Source organism: Orcinus orca, chromosome 14 (assembly GCF_937001465.1).
Source record: "Orcinus orca chromosome 14, mOrcOrc1.1, whole genome shotgun sequence".
In the NCBI taxonomy this organism is placed as follows: domain Eukaryota; kingdom Metazoa; phylum Chordata; class Mammalia; order Artiodactyla; family Delphinidae; genus Orcinus; species Orcinus orca.
The window spans coordinates 31604510-31626793 of record NC_064572.1 but is presented as its reverse complement, the minus strand read 5'-3'; the positions used below and the strand labels follow the sequence as shown (position 1 = coordinate 31626793).

Sequence of the window (22284 nt, the reverse complement as noted above, 5' to 3'; positions counted from 1 at the left end):
TCTCGTCACGGCCGCCCCCTAGCATTTCCGTTTTTGTTTTTGTTTTTCTTTTGCCCAGATGTCCTGGTAACCTTATGGTCCCACCAGCTGAGATGTGATTGAACTATGTTTAGTAACTCGCCTTCCTATGACATCTTAGAAACCTCTGATTTAGAGTCCTGTAGCGATTTCCTGCTGACCCCTGGCCCCATTGATTTCCGTCTTGGAGGTTCTCACCCATGACCTTTGCCGGTCTTGAGATTTGCGGAGCGGGGCGTACAATTTTTTTTAAATATAATTATTCTGATGTAATATATCTTTTTAAAATTTATTTATTTTGGCTGACCCATGGGGCTTGAAGGATCTTAGTTCCCTGACCAGGGATCCAACCCATGCACCGGGCAGTGAAAGTGCAGAGCCCTAACCATTGGACCACCAGGGAATTCCCTTAGAACCCTGTAACGTTAAAGGGCACTAATTCTGCTTTCTGAGGTCATGTGTTCAAGTTCTGGCTCTACAGTTCCCTAGCTAGGGCAACTTAATCTCGGCCTCAGTTTCTTTCATTTGTAAAACGAAGAGAATATGAATGCCCTTCTAAAAACTTGTTGAGAGTATGGGATTAGGCCACAAAGATTGCCTGGCACCGTAGTAAGTGCTCAGTAAAGGTCACTCGTTATTAGTTAACCGTTTTTATAGAGCGCCTTGGTTTAGATGCAGAGCACTGCCACAGCCTGATAATCTCTACTCTTAGAATGCCCCCAGCCTTTTGGAAGAGCTACAGTTCCTGGAGTAATTATTATTACGCCATTTAATAATAACAATATTGTAGCTAATATTTGTAGGAGTTTTTAAAATATACATAACCTCATTTAATCCTTTCAATAATCCTTTCATTTAATAATTATTTTTTAAGCATTGTTGTGTTCCAAGCCATGTTCTTGGGTCCAGGAATACAGTAGTGAACAAACAAAAGTTCTTCATCAATTTAAATAAGGTTTTGTAATTACATACACGTATGATAAAGCTATAAAGAAAAACAAAGTGGGAAGTCCCAGGCAGTCTAGCGGTTAGGACTCCACGCTTTCACTGCTGGAGGGCTTGGTTTCTGTCCCTGTCTGGCAACTAAGATCCTGCAAGCAGCCTGGCCTGGGGCCAAAAAAACAAGAAACAAAAAAGCCCCAAAGTAACAAAATTCAGGCTGTTGGTTACCTCTGGGGAGGGAAAGAGAAAAGTATAATTGGGAGGAACATAATGGAGCATCAATAATATTAATAGTGTTCTATTTCTTAATATTCACATGGATATTTACATTATTGTTATTTTCAAATAGTTCATATGTATTATGTACAATTCATTTCAAAATAAAAGGTTTTTTTTAATAAGGAAGAAAAGAAATGGGGAAAAAGAGCACTGGTGTAAAGGAAGCATTTAAAGGGAAAAAAACATTAAATGAAGAATTTTATGACCAATGTGGGGAAAAGTTCTTGCTCTCATATTGTGCACAGTAAATTTTAGTTATTCTGAGGCACAAAGTGGTTCATTCATTGAAAAACTTGCACTTCTAGTCGTTGCTGGAATCTGTTATTAGGCATTGAGCACGTTTTAGTGAACAGGCAGATTTTTCCTGTCCTCAGGAGTTTATAGTGGAGGTCAGTGTTTCTCAAACTGTGATCCTGGGAGCAACAGTATCAGTTTCACCTGCGAAACCTGTTACAAATTGCAGACCCACCCTAGGCATATTGAATCAGAAATTCTGCAGGTGGGGCCCAGCAAGCTATGGCCCTCTAGACAATTCCATTGCATGCTGAAGATTGAGACCCACTAGTCTAGATTAGTAATTTGCGAAATTCAGCTAACATTTGTTGAGCAATTGCCATAAACTGGGGTCTCTGTTAAGTATTTTCGCATAATTTATCCCATTTAACACGTCAGCATAGGAAAGTAGGTATCCTCTGTTTTGCTTAATGTTGCACTCCTAGTAAGTAGTAGAGTTTAAATTCATAGTTTCTTGAGAATAGAGGCTGATACGTTGCATTTTATTGGTTTCTGTATCCCCACTCTGGTTCTCAATCTTGGCTGCGCATTAGAATCACCTGCAGTGCTTTTTAAACTGGCCATAGCAAAATAAATAAATAAATAAAAATAAAATGGCCATACCAGCTATTAGGCCAATAAAATTAGAATCCCTAAGGCTGAGGGGCCTGAGAGAGAGAGAGAGAGAGAGAGAGAGTGTGTGTGTGTGTGTGTGTGTATAAAGTATTTGTATAATGTATAATATTTGTATAATATATAAATTCATGTAATATGTAAAATGTCATTACCCATCATCTAATCATATACACAGTCCTATTTTAGGGAGCCAGTAGCTTTAAAAGCTTTCCAGGTGATTCCAACATGCACTTAATTGATTCCAATATGCAGGGTTAATTGAAAGCCACTGGTATAGCACAATGGCTTACATGTAGCTAGCACTCAATAAATGTTTGAATAGTGAATGAATGGATATTTAGATACTCTTTTCACTGATGAGGTCAAGTAACTGCCCAAGGTCATACAGCTAATAAATGATAGAACAAGAATCCAAGCCCAGTTCTGACTCTAAATTCCAAGTGCTTTTTATGACTACATCAAACACCAAGGCAAACAGCATTTAGCATGCTATCAGAGCAGCTATTCCAGGGACCTCTGTAGCCTTCAATAATTACAGCACCATAATATTATGTTTTTTAAAAGAAAGAGATCTCTTAACATAAGGCACATTCATGTAATGGAAACCTAAAAATAACTAAATATTTTATTATTAACATGGGTTGGCATGTTTATGCACACCTATCTCTACCCACCTTTCCATGACCAACTATGTGTTGTAAGAGGTAATTTATTTCACCAAACATTGAGCACCTGTTACATCAGTCATTGCTCTGGGGGCTGTTGATTGGCTTTTACACACAGTCCTTGCCTTCAAGTTTCTCACAATCTAGGAGGGAGACAGGCATATAAACAAACCGTAATATTGGCTGAAAACTACAATAATAGAAATACGAACAAGATACATATTTTGCCCAGAGGAAGGAAGGATTAATTCTATAGGTAGGGAGTGAGGAGATGGGCAGGAAAAGCTTTATGGAACAGGCAACACTTCAGCTGGAGCAGGCTGAACAGAGTTCCTCTACATTGCACCCAGCACTGCAGTGGGATATGGATCTCCACTTTGATTAATAGGTTAATTCATACAGCAAAGGGGTACTTTTTTCTGGGGGTCTTGCAATCTTGTGGGACAAACCCAGCCATTCCTTGCTCAGGAATTGAAGCCCCTGCTGCTGCCACTTTGGAATAAGTTTTGGAGGAGAGCAGTTGGGATTAGTCCATGACCCTATCAGGGAAGGCACAGTCCCTGAAAGGATGTACATTAGTTATAGAGCCCACAGAGCTAGTACTCTGAGTCCTGAGTAAAAAGCCCATGCAGGAGAATGGGAGACAGGGGAGGGCAGAAGTCTTCACTATAATTAGCTCTGGGAGTAATACAGCTTGGGGAGGGAGGGGAGTACAGCCGTAACTATTTTGAGCACAGCTTCGATTGACAGGACATGTGTTCTGGACTGTACTGATCTCAGGGCCAAGTTGCCTGCCTGTGGTGTGTGGTGTGTGGTGGAAGGCCTAGGGCAGCAGAAGCAGGACAGCCAGACAGGCCGGACGGGGTACCAGCACCTCGACTTCTCTCCCTGGGACACTGTCCAAACTCTGAAGGCCATAGGCCAAGCTGAGAGATGGGTGCTGAGGAGGAGGTGCTGGTCACACTGTCTGGGGGAGCCCCCTGGGGCTTCCGACTTCAGGGGGGGGCCGAGCAGAGGAAACCTTTACAGGTATCCAAGGTAAGGGAGCCTATATTGAGGTTTCAGGGAAAGGGGAACCCAAGGGAACTTGGGAAGAGTCATGTGGTGGCCTGTGGGGGGAGAAGTGGGAGGCTGTGAAGAAGTGGAGTGGGGGTGGGTAGATGGTCGAGGAAGCATGCTCAGATCTGACGGGGGGAGCAGTGTCTGAGCACAGCCTTCTTGTGGGGGGCTATTAGAAAAGGGAATTCCTGGTTTCTGGGAGCAGAGAAAAAGGAAGACTGTGCCTCAATTTCATAGAAGCAGAGGTCCAGGGCTGGCAACAGAGGCTCAGGGCTGGCCATCCAGTCTTTGCTCTCCTGGGTCTCTGCCTCTACTCCAAACTCCAGGAATGTAGGGAAGGTTGTCATTTCTCTCTAACTAAATTGGTATGTGATGATCTGAGGTTCTCACGCAGCCCAGCCCAGCCCAGCCTTGCCCTGCCCCTGCCCCAGCCTTCAGTCCTCCTCTTTCGCTACGCCAGATCCCTTCTCTCACTAGGCAAGACTTTTTTTAAGGCTAGGAGGGTTATGGCAAGATATGGTCTGTCAGATGAAGTTGTTACCATTTTGGTTTCATAGCACAGGTTTAATTTTCTCAACTATAAAATGTAGGTAATGATAGTACCTACTCCATAGGTGCTAACTTCTAAGGATTAAATTCAATAAAACACGTAGAGTGCTTGGCACTGTGCCTAACATTTAGTAAGCACTAAATGTATCGCCACTATTACTATTATTACTTTAACATATGTACATGTGTGTGCACACCCGGCACACATATACATACACAATCGCAATCCCTCAGAATCTGCTGGACTCCCTCCAATCTGGAGTACTGTTCTAAAATCTTGACTGTGTAGATAATGGTGCCTAGGACTCCAAGGACTAGAAGAGAACTGTTGGCTAGTATAGATATTTCCTTTGGAGGAAAATCTTGAGGGGATAACCACCATTTCTACAATAGTACGTCCCGTCCCCCCTTGCAGTTTTCCCCGTCTTTTTCATTCAGTGATTACCCTACCTTCCTTTAAAGGATGTGTTATTCTCTCAAATCTGTACCTTCTTCCGTCTAGATTGACCCCCCTTAACTGTCACCTCTTGTCCCTCCCCATCCTTTCTTACCCTGTAAAGTAAAATTCCATCCACACACTGGTCCCTCCTGTCCTAACTCCTTTCATTCTATTCCCCCCTTGGAGCCCTCCCTCACCTACAGTCTCTCCTCCAACACCTTCTCAGATCCGAAGACGGAGCCAGGCTGGCAGAGCAGGACTCCGGGAAAGGGATCAGCTTTTGGCCGTCAATGGGGTTTCCTGCACCAGCCTCTCTCATGCCAGAGCCATGAGCCTCATCGATGACTCAGGGAATCAGCTTGTCCTCACCGTCAGGCGGTATGGACCCCTCCCACCCCAGCCTACACCCATCCCCCTAGTCCAGGGCTTCCATTGCCTGTCTCAGCTCTATGTCTCACTGGCCTGACTTCAGCTACTGACAAGTACACATTTCTGCTTGTGTATCTGTGCTGGAGTATAGATGTTTGTGTATGCCTCCCAAAGCACTTGAATGTGGGTGCGTGGGCCTATTTAGGCCCTTTGCCTGTCTATTTATCGTCACATCTCTCTTTAAACCCACTTCCAGTCAAAGCCTGCCAAGCAGATTTGCCTACCAGTTCATTTTCAGATCTCCACTCTTCCCAGCCCATCCATTTCACCTACATGCCAGTCCCCTCTCTCCCCTTACATCCTTCTCCCATCTCCTCCAGATCTCTCTAGCTCTCAGTCATCCAGCTCATTTCTCAAGTTCTGTCATCTTTTCCATCCAGGGTAGAGGACGAGGGGCCTGTGCGATCTCCATCCCCTGGTGAGCTTCAGGCACTGTCACCCTTGTCTCCGCTGAGTCCTGAGCCCCCTGGTGCTCCAGTTCCCCAGCCTCTCCTGCCTGGGAGCCTCCTCTCTCCCCCTGACAGTGAGGCTTACTATGGAGAGACAGACAGTGATGCTGATGGCCCAGCCACCCAGGAAAAGACCCGCCGACCCCGCCGCCGAGGCCCAACAAGGCCCACCCCTCCAGGAGCCCCACCTGACGAGGTCTACCTGTCTGACAGCCCCGCAGAGCCAGCACCTGGTGTCCTTGGCCCTCCCAGCCAGGATGACAGCCGCGTGAGCTCCCCATCTTGGGAGGACAGGACAACCCTTCAGCCACCCCCGGCTGAGGCCCTGCTGTTGCCCCATGGCCCCCTCCGGCCTGGCCCTCATCTCATCCCTATGGTGGGGCCTGTTCCCCACCCAGTGGCAGAAGATCTGACTACCACCTATACTCAGAAGGCCAAACAAGCCAGTGAGTGCCTGAACTCCTTTTCCTTAGTCAGGATCCTTCAATCTGAGCCCTAAATCTAACACTCCATAACCATACATTCCACCTACCTTATGCTTCCCTTGGATACAGTCTTGGGGACAGGTGGAGAAGAGTAATGGATAGGAGGGGAAAATAATTATTCTCACGATCCCCATTAGTTTTGCTGTTTGAACTAGCGTGACAAAAAAGTACAGGGGGCTCAACCCAACCCAGGAACAGGATAAGTAGGGAAGTTGGAAAGGGACATGAATTGATGAAGGGTTTGCTTGTCGTTGCTATGATTTTGCTAGGTGTCAGACGGGGTGAGGGCAGAGTGCAGACATGGGTCAGGGGAGTATTTGGAAGCAGGACAGGGATACAGGGACTCTTCAGTGTTAATTGCAGGCATAGCATCAGAGCTACCTTTGACATTGCTAGTTCCATTAGGATTCCTGGGGACTGGGAGACTATGGAATAGTCATGAGATCTCTAGGAAGTGGTGGTGGGAGGGATCTTTGGCTTCTTAGGCGAGAATGTAGGCCCTAAGACGCGGAGCACAGGCTCCAGACGCGCAGGCTCGGCGGCCATGGCTCACGGGCCCAGCCGCTCCGCGGCATGTGGGATCTTCCTAGACCGGGGCATGAACCCCTGTCCCCTGCATCACCACTGCACCACCAGGGAAGCCCTCTTTACTATTTTTGATGTGAGCTACAGAACAAAGTCTAAGAGTGAACTTTCTCCCTGTCCTATGCCTCCCATACCCCTCCTCTAGAGACCTTTCTTGTCACCTTGGAAATCTCAGGGTTACCCCTCTAGTTCTCATCTTTCGTTCCTCCCCTCCACTATTCTGATTCCTGATCCATAGAATTTTGTGCCTCTAAGTCTGGAATAGAGGCTAAGGACGTGACAGTTTACCATCAGACATCCCTGAGAGTGTCCCATGTCCCACAAAGAAATTCCAGATGCACACCCACGATCTCATGCTTATCCCCAATTCTCATTTTAGCACCCTCTCCCTTCCCCATCATACTGGGTGAGACTGTAGTTAGTGAGTGGCTCAGGGATATTTTTGGCCAAGCAGACCTCATTGTCCAGTGTGGTGGGGTAGGGGGAAGGGTAGGCAGGTGCCCATGTCCATCATACCAGGGCTTGTGGGGCAGCCCAGAGAAGGGAGGGGGGCCAGGCTCCAAAAATAGCACAGTGAGCTCATTCAGCTACCAGCTCTGGGGATAAGACAAAGGGGCTTTAAAAGGCGTGGGGGGTGCCTCAAACTGGTTCTGCTCCAGCCAACACTGCCTTTCTCGGCATGGAGACTTTTGAGCCCATCAGCCAAGAGCCTCTCAGCCAAGCCAGTTGCGACAAAGCCCCAAGCCCAGTTCCTGAGCTCCAGGACCCGTTCTATGCAGGTACTACCCTCCCACAGCCAAGAGAGTTCTGGAATCTAGAATGGAGGGGACTACATCAACAGTTGGGGAAGGGAGGTCTTTGGGAAAGGTCTTACTCCCTTACCCCCTCCTCCTTTTTTCCTTCCTCTTCCTTCTTTTCTTAAGAGTTTCACTGCCCTTTTCTCAGAATGGGCTGATGCTATGGTCACATGTCAAAGGGGTTTGTGACCACATGAGCTATGGAAAACTCATGGAGAGAGGGTGTATGTGTGAGAGAGAAGTGTGAGTAATCTATGAATACGTGAAAGCATGTATGTGGGAGTCCGTGGGAGAAGATATGAGTGAACAAGAAAGTGTCTGGATACATGTGTAGCTAGTGTCAAGAAAGCTTTGATAGTAATAATTACTCACAGTGGGGCTTAGGTTAAATGCTAAATTTACCTACATTATCTCACTTAAACCTCATAGCAACCCTATGAGGTAGACGTTATGTTATCATCCTTCTTTACAGATGAGGAAACTGAACTTCAGTGAGATGAAGTAACTCTCCCAAGAACCAAAAATCTGAACTAAACTATGACTCCAGTGCCTATCTCTAGTCCACAGTACTATTGTGTGCTATGAACGTTGGAACGGGTGGAATGAGAGCCCTAATCAGAAGGGAGCTTTGATATCTTGAGTGGAAAGTAGATGGAATTTCAAGAATTTTTCAGGAGGAACTGGGGATCATGGATCGGAGAGTATCTGTGTCCGAGTCAGGGTCCTAGCAGCAGGGCAGCGTTCCCATTTCCTGGCTCCACCTCCCAGGCCCCACGTGGCACGGGAAACCCTGTCCTGGCTCCCCTTAGCACACAGTGCTTGCGTGCCTGCCTGGTAGTGTCTACCTGAGCTCTCTACCCAGAAGGCTTGGAAAATAGGGGGCAGCTCTGTCAAAGAAGCCCACCCCACTCCCACCCTCAGCTTGGGGGAAAGGAGACTGTATCAACTGGTGACTTTGAGATATCCTAAAGATCTGGAAGCTTTCCTTGGAGAGCAGCACTCTGGCTTTTCCTGCATCTCAGATCTGAAGCCATCCCTGCCTGTGAGTAGCAGGGGTTTGAGGCACAGAGGAGCACCTTGGATTTAGAAGGCACTTAAATTTTGTCCCAACTGTTAGTGACAGTGTCTCTGCTAGGGGAATTCTGGGAAGAAGGGCCACCTTGAGTATGCATGTATGTTTTTGTGTGGACACGTGTATTTATACATGTGTATATGAACTAGGATGTATATAAGCTAGAGTATATGGGGATGTGAGAGAAAAGTACAGATGAGAAAATATGCCCATAGCCACCTCTCCCTAGAGCCATATCCTTGTTGAAGTGATGTGTGGTGGGAGTTATTTCTATGAATGTATATGACGTGGATCACACGATGATAGTGGAATTATGAATGAAGATCCTCATTGCTAAGGATCCTTTGTGTCCTTATTATAGGGTAAGGGGTAGGAAGAGGGGATAAGTCCCAAACTTTCTGAGAAGTCCCCTAACAGGGTCTCTTTGGTGGGAGAAAAGTGCCCCTTCTTATTTTTTCTTACCGTGGGACCTGCTTCATGTCCTTGCCTGCCATGGGAAGTAAACCCCCTTCTACCCCAGCCTCACATTGCCAGCCAGGAATGGAGGGAAGCAGGGGAGGCATGCGTGTGGTGTGGGTAAGAGCAATCTCCTGAAAGACAGGAGGGAAGAGAGGATAGGAGGAGAGCTGTGGTCAGAGTGGTGTCAGGGCAGCCAACTACCCTCTGCCTTCCCTTCACTGTCCTTGGTTTCACCTTTCACCTCCACTCTGGCCCCAAGTTAGAGGACTTTGCCAAAGGCAGGAGAGACCTTGTGGGTCAGGCCAGTGAGAAGACCAGAGGTGGGAGGCCTGAGGGAGCTGGCTGGTGGGGGGAGGGGGTGGGGGGCGGGTGAGAGCCTTGGGGAACAGAAGATGCTCCCTGACCATTCCCTCCTCCTCTCCCCAGAACTGCAAAGGGCAGAGAGCCTCCAAGAGAGAAGTGTGAAGGAGGCCAAGACCAAATGCCGGACGATTGCATCCCTGCTAACCGCAGCCCCCAACCCCCACTCGAAGGGGGTATTGATGTTTAAGAAACGTCGGCAGAGAGCCAAGAAGTACACCCTAGTGAGCTTTGGGGCTGCCGCGGGGACAGGCGCTGGGGAGGAGGACGGCGTCCCTCCAACTAGTGAGTCTGAGCTGGACGAAGAGGCCTTCTCCGACGCCCGCAGCCTCACCAACCAGTCCGACTGGGACAGCCCCTACCTGGACATGGAGCTGGCCAGGCCGAGCTCAGGCGCAGCAGAGGGCCAGGGCCCGGGGCTGGGAGGGCAGCTGAGTGAGGCCTCTGGGCGAGGGGCCCAACTCTTTGAACAGCAGCGCCAGCGCGCAGACTCCAGCACTCAGGAGCCGGCCGGGGATGGTCCAGCCGCCACGCTCAACGGGCAGGGCCTGCAGTCACCACCTCGGGCACAAAGCGCTCCGCCAGAGGCGGCTGTGCTCCCATCCAGCCCTTCGCCGGCCCCTGCAGCCAGCCCCAGACCTTTCCTCCCTAGCAGTGGAGCCTCTACCCCAGCTCCAAGCATCTTTAACCGGTCAGCCAGGCCGTTTACTCCGGGCTTACAAGGGCAGCGGCCAGGTACCACCTCGGTTATTTTCCGGCCCCTGGCTCCCAAAAGGGCAAATGAGAGCCTGGGAGGCCTCAGCGCCGTCCCACCGCCTTTCCTGTCCTCTCCGCAGGGGACCACTCCTCTGCCCAGCTTCTCTTCAGGGGTTCCCAGCCACGTGTCAACCCCCGGTTCCACCAGCACCCCACGCTCCTCCGGCCCCGTGACGGCCACCAGCTCCCTATACATCCCAGCCCCCAATCGTCCTGTTACGCCAGGCGGAGCCCCAGAGCCCCCCGCCCCCGCTAGCGGAGCTGCCATGACCTCCACCGCTTCTATCTTCCTATCGGCGCCTCTGCGACCTGCTGCACGCCCAGAGGCCCCCGCCCCTGGCCCCGCAGCCCCTGAGCCCTCCAGCGCTCGAGAGAAGCGCATCTCCGTGCCAGCTGCTCGCACCGGCATCCTCCAAGAGGCCCGGCGTCGGGGGACCCGAAAGCAGATGTTCCGGCCGGGAAATGAGGAGACGAAGAACTCGCCCAACCCGGAGCTGCTATCGTTGGTGCAGAACCTGGATGAAAAACCCCGGGCTGGGGGTGCGGAATCTTGTCCAGAGGAGGATGCCCTGAGCCTCGGGGCTGAAGCCTGCAACTTCATGCAGCCACCGGGGGGCAGGAGTTACAAGACTTTGCCTCACGTGACAGCTAAAACCCCGCCTCCAATGGCTCCCAAGACCCCACCCCCTACGACTCCTAAGACTCCACCCCCAGTGGCTCCCAAGCCCCCTTCTCGAGGGTTCCTCGATGGGTTAGTGAATGGGGCGGCCCCTTCAGCTGGAATCCCTGAACCACCAAGGCTTCAAGGCAAGGGTGGGGAGCTGTTTGCCAAGCGTCAGAGCCGAGCGGACAGGTATGTGGTGGAAGCACCTGGTCCTGGCCTTGGCCCTCGGCCCAGAAGCCCTTCTCCTACCCCCTCCCTGCCCCCTTCCTGGAAATATTCACCCAATATCCGTGCCCCACCTCCAATTGCTTACAACCCACTGCTCTCACCGTTTTTCCCCCAAGCTGCCCGAACTCTCCCTAGTAAGATCCAATCCCAAGGGCCTCGGGCAGCCCCCAAGCAGGGCATTAAGGCTTTGGATTTCATGCGGCACCAGCCCTACCAACTTAAAAGTGCCATGTTCTGTTTTGATGAGGTTCCCCCGACTCCTGGACCCACCTCCTCAGTGCCTCCCAAAACTGCCCGAGTCCAGGAGATCCGCCGATTTTCGACTCCAGCGCCCCAGCCCACTGCAGAGCCCCTGGCACCCACTGTGCTTGCCCCCCGAGCAGCCACTACATTGGATGAGCCCATCTGGAGGGCAGAGCTGGCCTCAGCCCCTGTCCTTAGCCCAGCCCCTCCTCCAGAGTCTCCCAGGGGTCTTGGGACCTCCCCCAGCTCCTGTGGCTTCCAGGTAGCCAGGCCCCGGTTCTCAGCTACTAGAACAGGATGGCAGGCTCATGTGTGGAGGCCTGCGGCGGGCCACCACTGAACAGGACACAGCTCCCAGGACCAAGGGGAGGTGGAACAGCTAGTTCCTAAAGTTGCTTCTACCCAACCCGCCCGCCCCCGCTCCCGCCACCCCTCCTTTGCAGGCTAAATTCCCTCCTGCCAGAGAAAGTTTTGGAGTTGGTGTCCCATCTCCCAGCTTCCTCCTGACTCCTAACCTCCCTGCTGCTTTCCAACCTATAATACTATCTTTGCTTTGGTGTCTGTGCTTCTCTTTGTAGCTCCTTGCCTGGATCTCTGTCTTTAACTCTGTCTCTTCACCTACACTCCTCCACTAGTCTCCATTTCTCTACATTTGTGCTTTTTTCTGTGGGCTTTGTTTTAACAGTCAATGAGAAAGACAGAGAAGTTACCACTGAGACCTCAGGCAAGAAGCTCACCACCAGACAGGCAGCAAAGGGACTGAACTGACCCCTATTTGCACGAAATCATTTGCTGCTCCTCACTCTTCTTTCCCAAGCTTGTCTGGCATTTTCCTAGGTGTGTGTGTGCAAGTGTGTGCGTGCACACAGATGTGCTCTTCTGTCTGAGGCGAGAGTAAGAGGAACCGTCTAAATAAAGACCCAATCTGGGTCTTACCCTTGCACTAATGAAAGAAGAGTCAGTTATCCTCACATAGAATGTCTGGTGGGGAGAAAGAGACTCATTAGAGTTAAAGATCATCATCTGTAGCAGGCGTAGAGCATCTGGTGAAATTCATAGAGTATGAGGAGACCCGAAGGACCAGGGCAGTTTGTATGGGTTGAGTTATACCAGCTAGACCAGGAGTAGAACTAAGAATTCTGTTCCTTGGGATTTCAGAAAGTTAGCAACTGGAGAGGCCCATGCTGAGCAACAAAGCATCCAAGAAGTGAAAAGAAAGAAAGAAAATGTCCTCTGAGAATGAACAAATCATTGGCTTCATTGTCTCATGAACTTAAGACAGAAAGGAGAAAAGAACCATGATGTGGAAAGTGAGGTAGAATCCAGGAGCAGAACAGAAATGAATGAAATTGATCGAGCCTCAGAGAGAAGCATGGTGAGGGAGACTACAGTGTTGGTAGAGAGTAAAATTGGATAATAAGAAACCAATCATGTACACAAAAGGGGAATTGGGGAGAAATTTGAGGGAGAAGAATGTATTTGTTAGAGTGAAGGGGGATGATGGTGGAGGGATGTGAGAGTGTGTGCTGAGTGTTGAAAGACAGGTATCTGTGCTACCTCCTTTGAATCTGTCCCTCTGTCTTCTGCAGCTTGTCATAACTACCTGAGAAAGGGCAGGGAAACACCCAGAGCCAAAACCTCTTTTTAGTTCTACCCCATCCCTCAAACCCTAGTTCTTATTTCTTTCCAGCTTAGGTCCTGATCTCTGATCCTAGAGGGATATGGGCTCCCCTCTCACCATGACCACCACCAGTCACGCTTGCTGCTTGATCTGGAAATTGATAATTTCCTTTGCATATTGAGTGTGAGTCACAGTACTTTGGTTTGTGCACAAGAATAAACTTATGCTCCATATCTTCTGTTGTTGTCATCTCTTCTAGTTTTATACCTAAATCCTGGTCTCCCCTTCATCTTCTCTAATTCATACCCCTGATCTCCTGATTCCTGATCTCTTTCTCAGTTCCTACCCTCCTATTTTTTACTGTTTTGCCCTTCACCCCCTGGTCTTTTGCTCTTCTCTACCAATTCTGTCCTAATCCAGTGTAGCCACCTCCATCACTCCCCCAGTTCTCTCTCTCCAGATTCTCCCCTTCTCCATCCCCTGCTCCATACTTCTCAGATGAGGCCTCAGCTTACAGAACCTAGACAATTTGGAAAGGCCCTGCTTTCCCAACACCCTGGAGGAAATGAAGGGAAAGCAATGGCTGAAGTTGAAGGTGGGGTGAGAGAGGGAAGAAGGAGAGAGAGGGTGGATCAGCGTGGATTGAGACTAATAAAAAAGAGAAGGCACTGAAAGGCGGCTAGAATTAGACTTCTGAGAAGAGGAAGTTCTGTTGCCCCAGTTTTACCAGCAGGGGGCAGATTTTTGCCAATAACCAGGCCTTTGACCCTGATTCTCCCAAATATGCAGCCTCTCAGAATTTCAAAGGAAGGGCTCAGAGAGCCTAGGCTAAATATTCTGTCTTCATTCACTAGGTAGTTTTAGGTACTCAATCATAAGAGACCAAAATTTTGGTTGGTTTTTGAGGGGAGGATGGTAATGATGACGAAATCACCTTTTGCTATTTATGTTTTTTCATCTAATTGCTTCTTTGGGTTAGGAGAGAATGGAGAAAAAGGACAAAAGATGAGGAATCTGGAGGCTAAACTGGTCTGGGCAGAGGCCAAGTAGAGGGGAGCAGGGCGAACTTTAAGCCCCTAACCTGAACCTATAAAGTTCAGGATGGGAAAAGGACATGGTCAGGAAGAGTGGGTAGCTCACAGAGGGACAGAAAGGTATTCTGGGGACTACAAAAGCTACTTCCTAAGGCAGCCACAACAGGGTGGTGGATACAGCAGAGGTACAGCAGCTGGTTACAAAACCTGAGCAGAAGATGGAGAAGGATCCAGGATGTTCACGCAGCTACCGAGGAAGGTGCCGGGCAAATGACAGGTTTCCCTGGAGGGGGCTCTCAAGCTTGTGCCCTTTCCCAGAGGCTTCTCTAGACCAGTGTGAATGGGACAGTCCAGATCCTATGGGGTGTGTGCTCCCTTTGAAGAAAATCCCAAGTAGGAGCCTCAGAGAGTAAAGCCCTGGCAGGTCAGAAGCCTACGTGTACCCCTTCAGGTAGAAGTGACATCTGGGACTTCCCTGGTGGCGGCCTCAGTGGTTAAGAATCTGCCTGTCAATGCAGGGGACACGGGTTCGATCCCTGGTCCTGGAAGATCCCACACACCACGGAGCAGCTAAGCCCGTGCACCACAACTACTGAGCCTGTGCTCTAGAGCCCGCGAGCCATAACCACTGAAGCCTGCGCACCTAGAGCCTGTGCTCTGCAGCAAGAGAAGCCACCGCAATGAGAAGCCCGCGCACCACAACAAAAAGTAGCCCCCACTCGCCGCAACTAAAGCCTGCGTGCAGCAACGAAGACCCAATGCAGCCAAAAATAAATAAATTAATTAATAAATTAAAAAAAAAAAGTGACATCTATCTGGCAGAGCCGGCTAAACTGAGCACCCGAACAGCAAATGGGGATGAAAAGGCAGAAACTGGTCAAGTCTTCTCCCACATCATCCCTGATAGCCTAACTACTGGATTTGGTTAATTTGGTCCCTTATCCTGCCAAAATCTGGCCCTCCCAAAGGAAAGACCAGCCTATCCAGGAACTTTCAAAGGGCAGTTCCATTGTGAACAGAAATTCCTTCCCGAAACATAGCATCTTAAACCCTCCCACCCCCAAAATTCACCCACATGTCCCTCCAGCTCCAGCCTGGATTGTCTCCGAATGGCTCTCCAGACACATTCTCCTGGTTCTCACTTTCCCACTCCGAATTCTTATTCACCACTTGCTGCCTGCTTCCTCTCTCCCTCTCAGTTTTCACTTTCTCCCTGAGTGCTTCTTTGGATCTCAGCCTCGAGGTGCCAAAGAAGAGGAGTCCCTGGGTAGACTGATCCTTGGCTCAGACAGCTTAGTGAGAGAATTCCAAAGGACTTTCCTCCCCTTCCTGAGCCTCTGGGCAAGGAGGATGGGATCTTGGTTCCAGGGTCTCAGTACCCCTGTGCCATTTGAGCTGCTTGCGCTCATCGTCTCTATTAATAACCACCCTCCCTCCCCCACTGCCAGTGCTGCCCCCACGCCTGCCCAGCTCGGGTTCTCTCGTCACAGCAGCACAGTCCTCTAAAGCTGCTGGACCCCAGGGAGAGCTGACCACCGCTTGAGCAGCCGGTAAGTCTCCAGCTTTATAGTCAGAGGGGCTGGAGCCCACTCTGCTGACTGCTGTGTCTGTGTCTGTAATAGTGACCCTTGATCCTGGGGGGAGCTCCTCCCTCCTCCATCTGTACTCAGTTCCCAGTTGTCCAGTTCAGGGGAGCCACAGAGAGTTGGAAGGAGAAGGGCCCAAGAGGGTGGGGGGATTGGAGATTTTGGGGTGGCACTGGAGGAATGAGAAGGGGGTCTGAGAGGCTGGATGGAAAACAAGAACCTAGTTGGGGCTGAGAGAGGTATGGGGAGAATCTATTTAGCAGTTCCTGGACTCTGGCCTCAGCAGACCCCACTAAGCTAGTAGAATCGCAGATGTGCTGTGAGACAGGACTCAGCAGAAGACATTTCGCTGAGTGCCAACCTCTGTTAAGGAGGGGCTGGAATCTGTATCTTTTCCCAGCTTGTCCCCCTCCACTGCCAGATCCTATGATTATGTTCCTGTCCTCCCTGAATTCCCCACTGCTATGATATTGCTGAATTGACATGCATCAAGATTGACCTCCCTCTCCATTCCAGGTCTGGGGGGTGGGGAGTGACTGAAACTGAGTGGGAGCACTGCTGTCACCTCCCAGGCCATGATCCAGCTGGCCCGGTGGAGGGGCAATAACCTCTCCATCCTATGGAGAATGTTTCTGGCTGGATCTCCTCAACCCTGGCAGAACATTTTTTCTGCTCCACCCCCCGCCCCACCCCACTCTGGGGCTTGGGGAAGACTGAGAGGCCAGAGTTTGCAATGATAATCCCAGTCTGGGAGCCCCGTACAAATAAAAGCTTCAAGTCATGCCAAACCAATGAAACCTGGGTGCATTACCTGACCTGTAAGTAATGTGTTTGTTTTACCCCCAGGCCCTCCTAACACATATTGTGTTCCTAAGCCCGGCACCAGCTCTATGTAAAACAGCTGAAAAGAGGTTGGTAGAAGGCAGGGGCAAGGGGTGCCTCTATACTTTCTGCCCTGCTTCCCAAGAAGAGAAGCCCTAAAGCAATGGTTTTTCACCTTTTAGAGAAATATGTACTTCTTTTAAAAAATCTAATGAAATTTTGCTCCCTGAAGTCCTTAAGCAGTGCCTTACTGTAGACACTCACCGCAGTCCCTGTCCATCCTTCACCTCCTCCTTCCTACCCTATCCAGGCTCCATCCACCTCCACAATGCCACTCTCAGGGACCCCTGCCCCCAACAAGAAGCGGAAATCCAGCAAGCTGATCATGGAACTCACTGGAGGTATGGCATGTTTGCACCTACCTAGTGTGGGACTTCTTATTGAGAGTATCTCTGGCCCATGAGCCCCAGAAGTATCATAAGGTTATATGTGTCTTAAGGCGAAGAGATAAGGAGAGACAAGAGGAATTTGGGGTGGGGGTGAGGTTTGCAGGGGTGGGGGGAAGGGGGGAAAGGAAGAAAGAATTCAACACTGACTACTCACCCTTCCACCCTTTTCACCTTGTAATCTGAGACAATAACACCCATGCCATGTTACCCAGCACAGGTCCAAGACAACAGGACCCACAGGTCAGTGAGGTATGTTTGAGAAGAAAATATGTATGATGGAGACTGGCACAGAGTAAGGTCTCAATAAATGGTTAATTTCCTTACTTCTTTCCCCAGAGCTAAGGAGCCTCGTATAGGCACTTAAAATGGAAAATTGCTCAGGCATTTTTCCTGGGGGTGGTAGGAGTACAGCATGTGAAGAGCTCTCCCAATCAATACCTAGAAGCCGTTTGCAGCCAGTTTACTGAGGGGAAGAGAAGGCAAAGGAGTTAAGATAGGAGTATATATTTAGAGGTGGCTTTGGGCTTTCCCCCGTGCTACAGTTTCCCCAATGACCTCCATCTATGATGTTTCTTTACTCTTTTGCCCTGTACCCCATACCTTTTACCCCATTCACCGTCTTCACCCCATTCTAGTATCCCCACTGTCTCACTCTGCACCCCATTTCCCATACATTCTCTCCAACTCCAAACCCAGGAAATCAAAATCCCTCATAAACTAGATAGAATTTGATCAGACATCACAGACAGCATCTGCTTCCCTCAGTGATCTCTGCTGGGACACACACACTTAATTAGTTGTGGATGGCAGCTTCATTTGGAGCTAGAAAACCCTACTTTCCTCTTTCCCTTGCCTCTGCCTCCCCACCTCCCTGAAAGGTGGACAGGAGAGCTCAGGCCTGAACCTGGGCAAGAAGATCAGCGTCCCAAGGGATGTGATGTTGGAGGAGCTGTCGCTACTCACTAACCGGGGCTCCAAGATGTTCAAACTGCGGCAGATGCGGGTGGAGAAATTTATCTATGAAAACCACCCTGATGTCTTCTCTGACAGCTCAATGGTGAGTTCAGAACTTTACTACTCTGAAAGCCTCGTGCCTCTTTTGACAGCTTCTTGGTAGGCCCCGCCCAAGTCTCTAAAATATGACCAACCTCCCCTCCCAGCTAATTTATAAGCTCATTAACCCCCCAGATACAGCGAGCCCCCAATAGCTCCAGGGTGAATTACAGCCCACCTCTGAAACTAAATCTGTATCTTAGAGCTGGTGAGGCAGGGTGGGGAGTCCACACCTTCAAGGAGAAAACTCCTTCCCAGTATGGTTAAGTATTAAAGATAGGATTACCAGATAAAACACAGGATGCCCAGTCCTATATTTTAAAGTTGAGATACACACTAAATAAGCTACTGAGGATATATTGTAGGCACAGTAAATAAAGCCCATATTTCATAATACCTTTAAATGGAGTATGGTCTATAAGAATATTGCATCACTATGTTGTATACCTGAAACTAATATAATATTGTAAAGCAATGCTACTTCAATTAAAAAAATAAAGTTGAGATATACACAGATAATTTTTTAGTAAAGTACATCCCTTGCAATATTTGGGACATAAGTTTTTTTTTTTAATTGAAGACACTTAGGGAATTCCCTGGTGGTCCAGTGGTCTGGTGCTCTCACTGCCAGGGGCCTGGGTTCGATCCCTGGTTGGGGAACTAAGATCCTGCAAGCCACGCAGCATGGCAAAAAAAAAAAAAAAAAAAAAAAAATTGAAGACACTTAGTTAAATTTGAATTTCAGATACACAATAATTTTTTAATATAAGTATGTCCCATGAAATATTTGGGACATGAAAATTAAATTAAAAAATACAGGACACCGAGTTAAATTTGAATTTCAGGTACATGATGAATACTCTCATATCTAAATATGTCCCATGCAATACTTAGGCATATTTATACTAAAAAAGTATTATTGTGTATCTGAAATTCAAATTTAACTGGTGTCCTGTGATTTTTTCTTTTTGCAAAATCTGGCAACCGTAGAAAGAGGTAAGTGAATTTTTATAACCATCTCTTCTCGAGCCATTCTTTTATCTAAAGGGTCAGTGTAAGGACCACAGATGTGGGGACTGAAACCATGCTTTAAGGTCCTACGTCTCCTAGTCAGGATCATTCTCCGAAGAGAAGTAGAGATTGGAGAGGGACCAGGCACAAGATATTTCAGCTGAGAAGGAGGGGATCGTTTCCATTTCCTTTCTTCCCCCTCCACCTTTCCTGGGCAGCCAGGGGAGAGTGAAAATAGATGCCTACATGGGGCCAGGGGCAGGAGTGTCTGCCATTTGCCCGTATGTAGGAGCAGAATAAAAATGCTGAGCCGGTCGTATCTAACTTTAGGAGGCCAAAAGCCCTCCCCCCTGCCTGTGTCTGGTTACACTGGGTGGAGCATGGGGGTGTGTTCGGTGGGTGGCCAGGAGAGCCTCCTGAAGGAGTTGGCAGGGTTATTTTTAGGCTTTGGGGATGGATCCAGTGTTGCCCTTTGGGCTTCCCTTCCCCCTACCCACTACAGTTTCACTGTCAGGAAGTCCTGGTCCAACAGGCACCAAGAGGAGAAAGGGAGAGGAAGAGGAAGAGAGAGAAGAGACTTTTATCTGTTAGACAAGGTGCAGGGGAGGAGCAGAGATCTCTCTAGTTCTTTAACTTGAGGCTGGGTTCTCCATGCCAGCCCCAATCTCTCAAACCTAAGTTGAGCAGAACTCTTGGTTCTCTTTGCCTTGGTAAGGAGGGAAAGGGGATTTTGGAGAATGAGTTGCCCCCATCCTAGATGTAATTCGAACTGAGCCATAGGGGTTGTATGCCTTAAGGAGAGTTTAATTTCTCTCAGTCAGGCTATCTGCTAACCATCTATTGAAGGGGGGAGTCTCAGATGATTCAGTGTCTTCTGGTTGTCCATTGTCTCTGATCACCTCCTACTTGCTATGGTATTCCCCATACCCATTGCTAACCTTCCCCTTACTTTGTCCTTTCTTTTCAGGATCACTTCCAGAAGTTCCTTCCCACAGTTGGGGGACAGCTGGGTACAGCTGGCCAGGGATTCTCCTACAGCAAGGGCAGCGGTGGAGGCCAGGCAGGGGGAAGTGGCTCTGCCGGACAGTATGGCTCTGACGAGCATCACCATCATCAGGGCCCTGGGTCTGGATATCGGGGTACAGATGGTCCTGGGGGCCAGACTGGCCAAGGAGGAGCTGCTGGCACTGCAGGGGTTGGCGAGACAGGACTAGGCAAGTATCCTCACCCAAGAATAAGGTGTCTGGTCTCTAAAGCAGAGAAATACCCAGGAATGAGGCCTAGACTGGGTGTAGGAAGCAGGAGTGGCCTGTTGAGATAGCCTGATGGACTTTCTGGGTCCATAAGGATACAGAGACATGTCTATTCCACCCAGAAGCCTTGTCTCTCAGTCACCTTTCTAGCCTTTCAGTTTGTATCACAAATCCGACTCCAGGCTGTCATTATTTCACAAACCTTCTACAATTACCAAGATATTTTACCTTTGGTCCCTGGCCCCAGCAACTTCTCTAGTGCAGGGCTCTGAGACTAACTTCCATTGGCTACTAACTGCTATTATTTGACTTATTATTATTTCTCTCCCATGGCTGCCAGACGACCAGGCAGGTGGAGAAGGAAAACATATCACTGTGTTCAAGACCTATATTTCCCCATGGGAGAGAGCCATGGGGGTTGACTCCCAGCAAAAAGTGGAACTTGGCATCAACCTACTGGCCCACGGGGCCAAAGCTGATCTCCCTCAGTATAAGTCCTTCAACAGGTAAGGAGGATGTGGAAGGAACCTGATGCATTCCAGTGTATGGCAACATGCCCTTAGTTGGAATGGAGACTGGTTCAAATGTTTCAGGGGGATGAGGAGGCATGGGAGGAATTTGGGGGCCACAATTGAAGGCTTTTGGTCTTTTCACTCTAGCTCAGAGAAACAGCATGGTATGATGAAGGAAAAATTTGCTAGGAGGCAGGATCTGAATTTTAGTTCATAGTTATGTTCATAGCTGTTCATAGCGGTGTGGGAAAGTCACCCTACTTCTGAGCCTTGGTTGCCTTGACTGTGAAATGGGAATAATATATTACACACTTAAAGGCTTCTTGAGGCTCCCTTCATTCAAGGTTACAATTCCATTACTGTCCTTATAGTATAACTCTATTTTTCTTTTCTTTTCTTTTTTTAATTGAAGTATAGTTGACTTACAACATTATATTAGTTTCAGGTGTACAACATAGTGATTCAGAATTTTTATAGATTATGCACCACAGCAAGTTATTATACTATTGAAGATTCTATTTCTTTATACCCTACTTTAGTAAGGTTCAAGTATCTATCCTTTTGGAACTGGGCTTCTCTAGACTGTGTGAAAACAGGACAGGGAAGCCCTAGAGAAGTGCTTTTGGTCCTAAGGTACCTGGATTTTCCAGGAAATGTTAATTCCTCTCATCCAGGGCACGCACTATCCACTGAAGGTGGGGTAGGGGTTTTGAGGGGGGTCATTATAATTTAAGGCGACCTCAGACCCTTGAGTCTATAGTGTTTGGGGTAAAATTCTCTGAAAATGTGACTGGTTTGGCTTACAACTATCCATGAGACTCTCTATCTAGTACACACTAGACTACTTTTCTCATTTTTAGCTTTGGGGAAACAAGCAAACCAGAAGGGGGAATGGAGTACTTAGGGAGAAGAAGAATAAGGAGTGCAGAAGCAATCTGCAACTAGAATTCACAGACTTCCCTATCCTCAAAACAGTGTAACATCTCACTGACAAAACTCTTTCTTTTGTTCTGGTTTTTAATTAAATAATGTGTCCCCTTTTCAGGACAGCAATGCCTTATGGTGGATATGAGAAGGCCTCCAAACGCATGACCTTCCAGATGCCCAAGTTTGACCTGGGGCCCTTGCTGAGTGAACCCCTAGTCCTCTACAACCAGAACCTCTCCAACAGGCCTTCTTTCAATCGAACCCCTATTCCCTGGCTGAGCTCCGGGGAGCCTGTAGACTACAATGTGGATATTGGCATCCCCTTGGATGGAGAAACAGAGGAGCTGTGAGGTGTTTTTACCTCTACTTTGTATCAAGTTTCCCCTCTCTGGTTCCATTTTGGAGAGGGAATGCTGAGCAGGATACCCCCACTGAAAATCCAGTATCCTTGTGGGAATGGAGGGAAAAAGAAAGGAGAGATCTGCCCTTCCATCCTTCACTCCAAGTCCCCACTCCAAGCATCTTTTCTTACCAACTCAGAGCTCCCCTTCCACTTGCTCTGTATGGAACCTTCTCTTATGGAATTTTCTCTGCCTTCGGTAACAGTTAATAAACTTCAAGGAAATGAA

General features: G+C 48.7%; 2 protein-coding genes across 4 annotated transcripts; both read left to right on the top strand.

Annotated features, from left to right (window-relative positions):
* Positions 1-3575: 3575 nt before the first annotated feature.
* SYNPO2L (synaptopodin 2 like) lies at positions 3576-16754 on the top strand. 3 transcript variants are annotated; one of them, XM_049697286.1, is made up of 5 exons: positions 3576-3851; positions 5087-5238; positions 5670-6184; positions 9563-11105; positions 16475-16754. In XM_049697286.1, the coding sequence occupies exons 1-5, from the start codon at positions 3747-3749 to the stop codon at positions 16482-16484; spliced, it is 2325 nt and encodes a 774-aa protein (XP_049553243.1). In that variant the 5' UTR covers positions 3576-3746; the 3' UTR covers positions 16485-16754. The 3 variants fall into 3 exon arrangements, with proteins under 3 accessions (XP_049553243.1, XP_049553242.1, XP_004273165.1); XM_049697285.1 differs by lacking the exon at positions 16475-16754 and adding an exon at positions 15491-15593 and having other exon boundaries at positions 3598-3851; XM_004273117.3 differs by lacking the exons at positions 3576-3851; positions 5087-5238; positions 5670-6184; positions 16475-16754 and adding an exon at positions 6274-7587 and having other exon boundaries at positions 9563-13246.
* MYOZ1 (myozenin 1) lies at positions 15547-22284 on the top strand. Its single transcript, XM_004273118.4, has 6 exons — positions 15547-15592; positions 16761-16851; positions 17778-17956; positions 19931-20177; positions 20557-20722; positions 21774-22284. Exons 2-6 carry the CDS (start codon positions 16779-16781, stop codon positions 22003-22005), a joined length of 897 nt encoding a protein of 298 aa, XP_004273166.1. The 5' UTR covers positions 15547-15592; positions 16761-16778; the 3' UTR covers positions 22006-22284.

Coding starts and splice junctions, on each gene's coding strand:
- SYNPO2L (XM_049697285.1), top strand. CDS start 3,747: ATGGGTGCTGAGGAGGAGGTGCTGGTCACACTGTCTGGGGGAGCCCCC. Junction 3,852..5,086: donor AACCTTTACAGGTATCCAAG/GTAAGGGAGCCT, acceptor ACACCTTCTCAG/ATCCGAAGACGGAGCCAGGC. Junction 5,239..5,669: donor CTTGTCCTCACCGTCAGGCG/GTATGGACCCCT, acceptor TTTTCCATCCAG/GGTAGAGGACGAGGGGCCTG.
- MYOZ1 (XM_004273118.4), top strand. CDS start 16,779: ATGCCACTCTCAGGGACCCCTGCCCCCAACAAGAAGCGGAAATCCAGC. Junction 16,852..17,777: donor GATCATGGAACTCACTGGAG/GTATGGCATGTT, acceptor CCTCCCTGAAAG/GTGGACAGGAGAGCTCAGGC. Junction 17,957..19,930: donor TCTTCTCTGACAGCTCAATG/GTGAGTTCAGAA, acceptor CTTTCTTTTCAG/GATCACTTCCAGAAGTTCCT.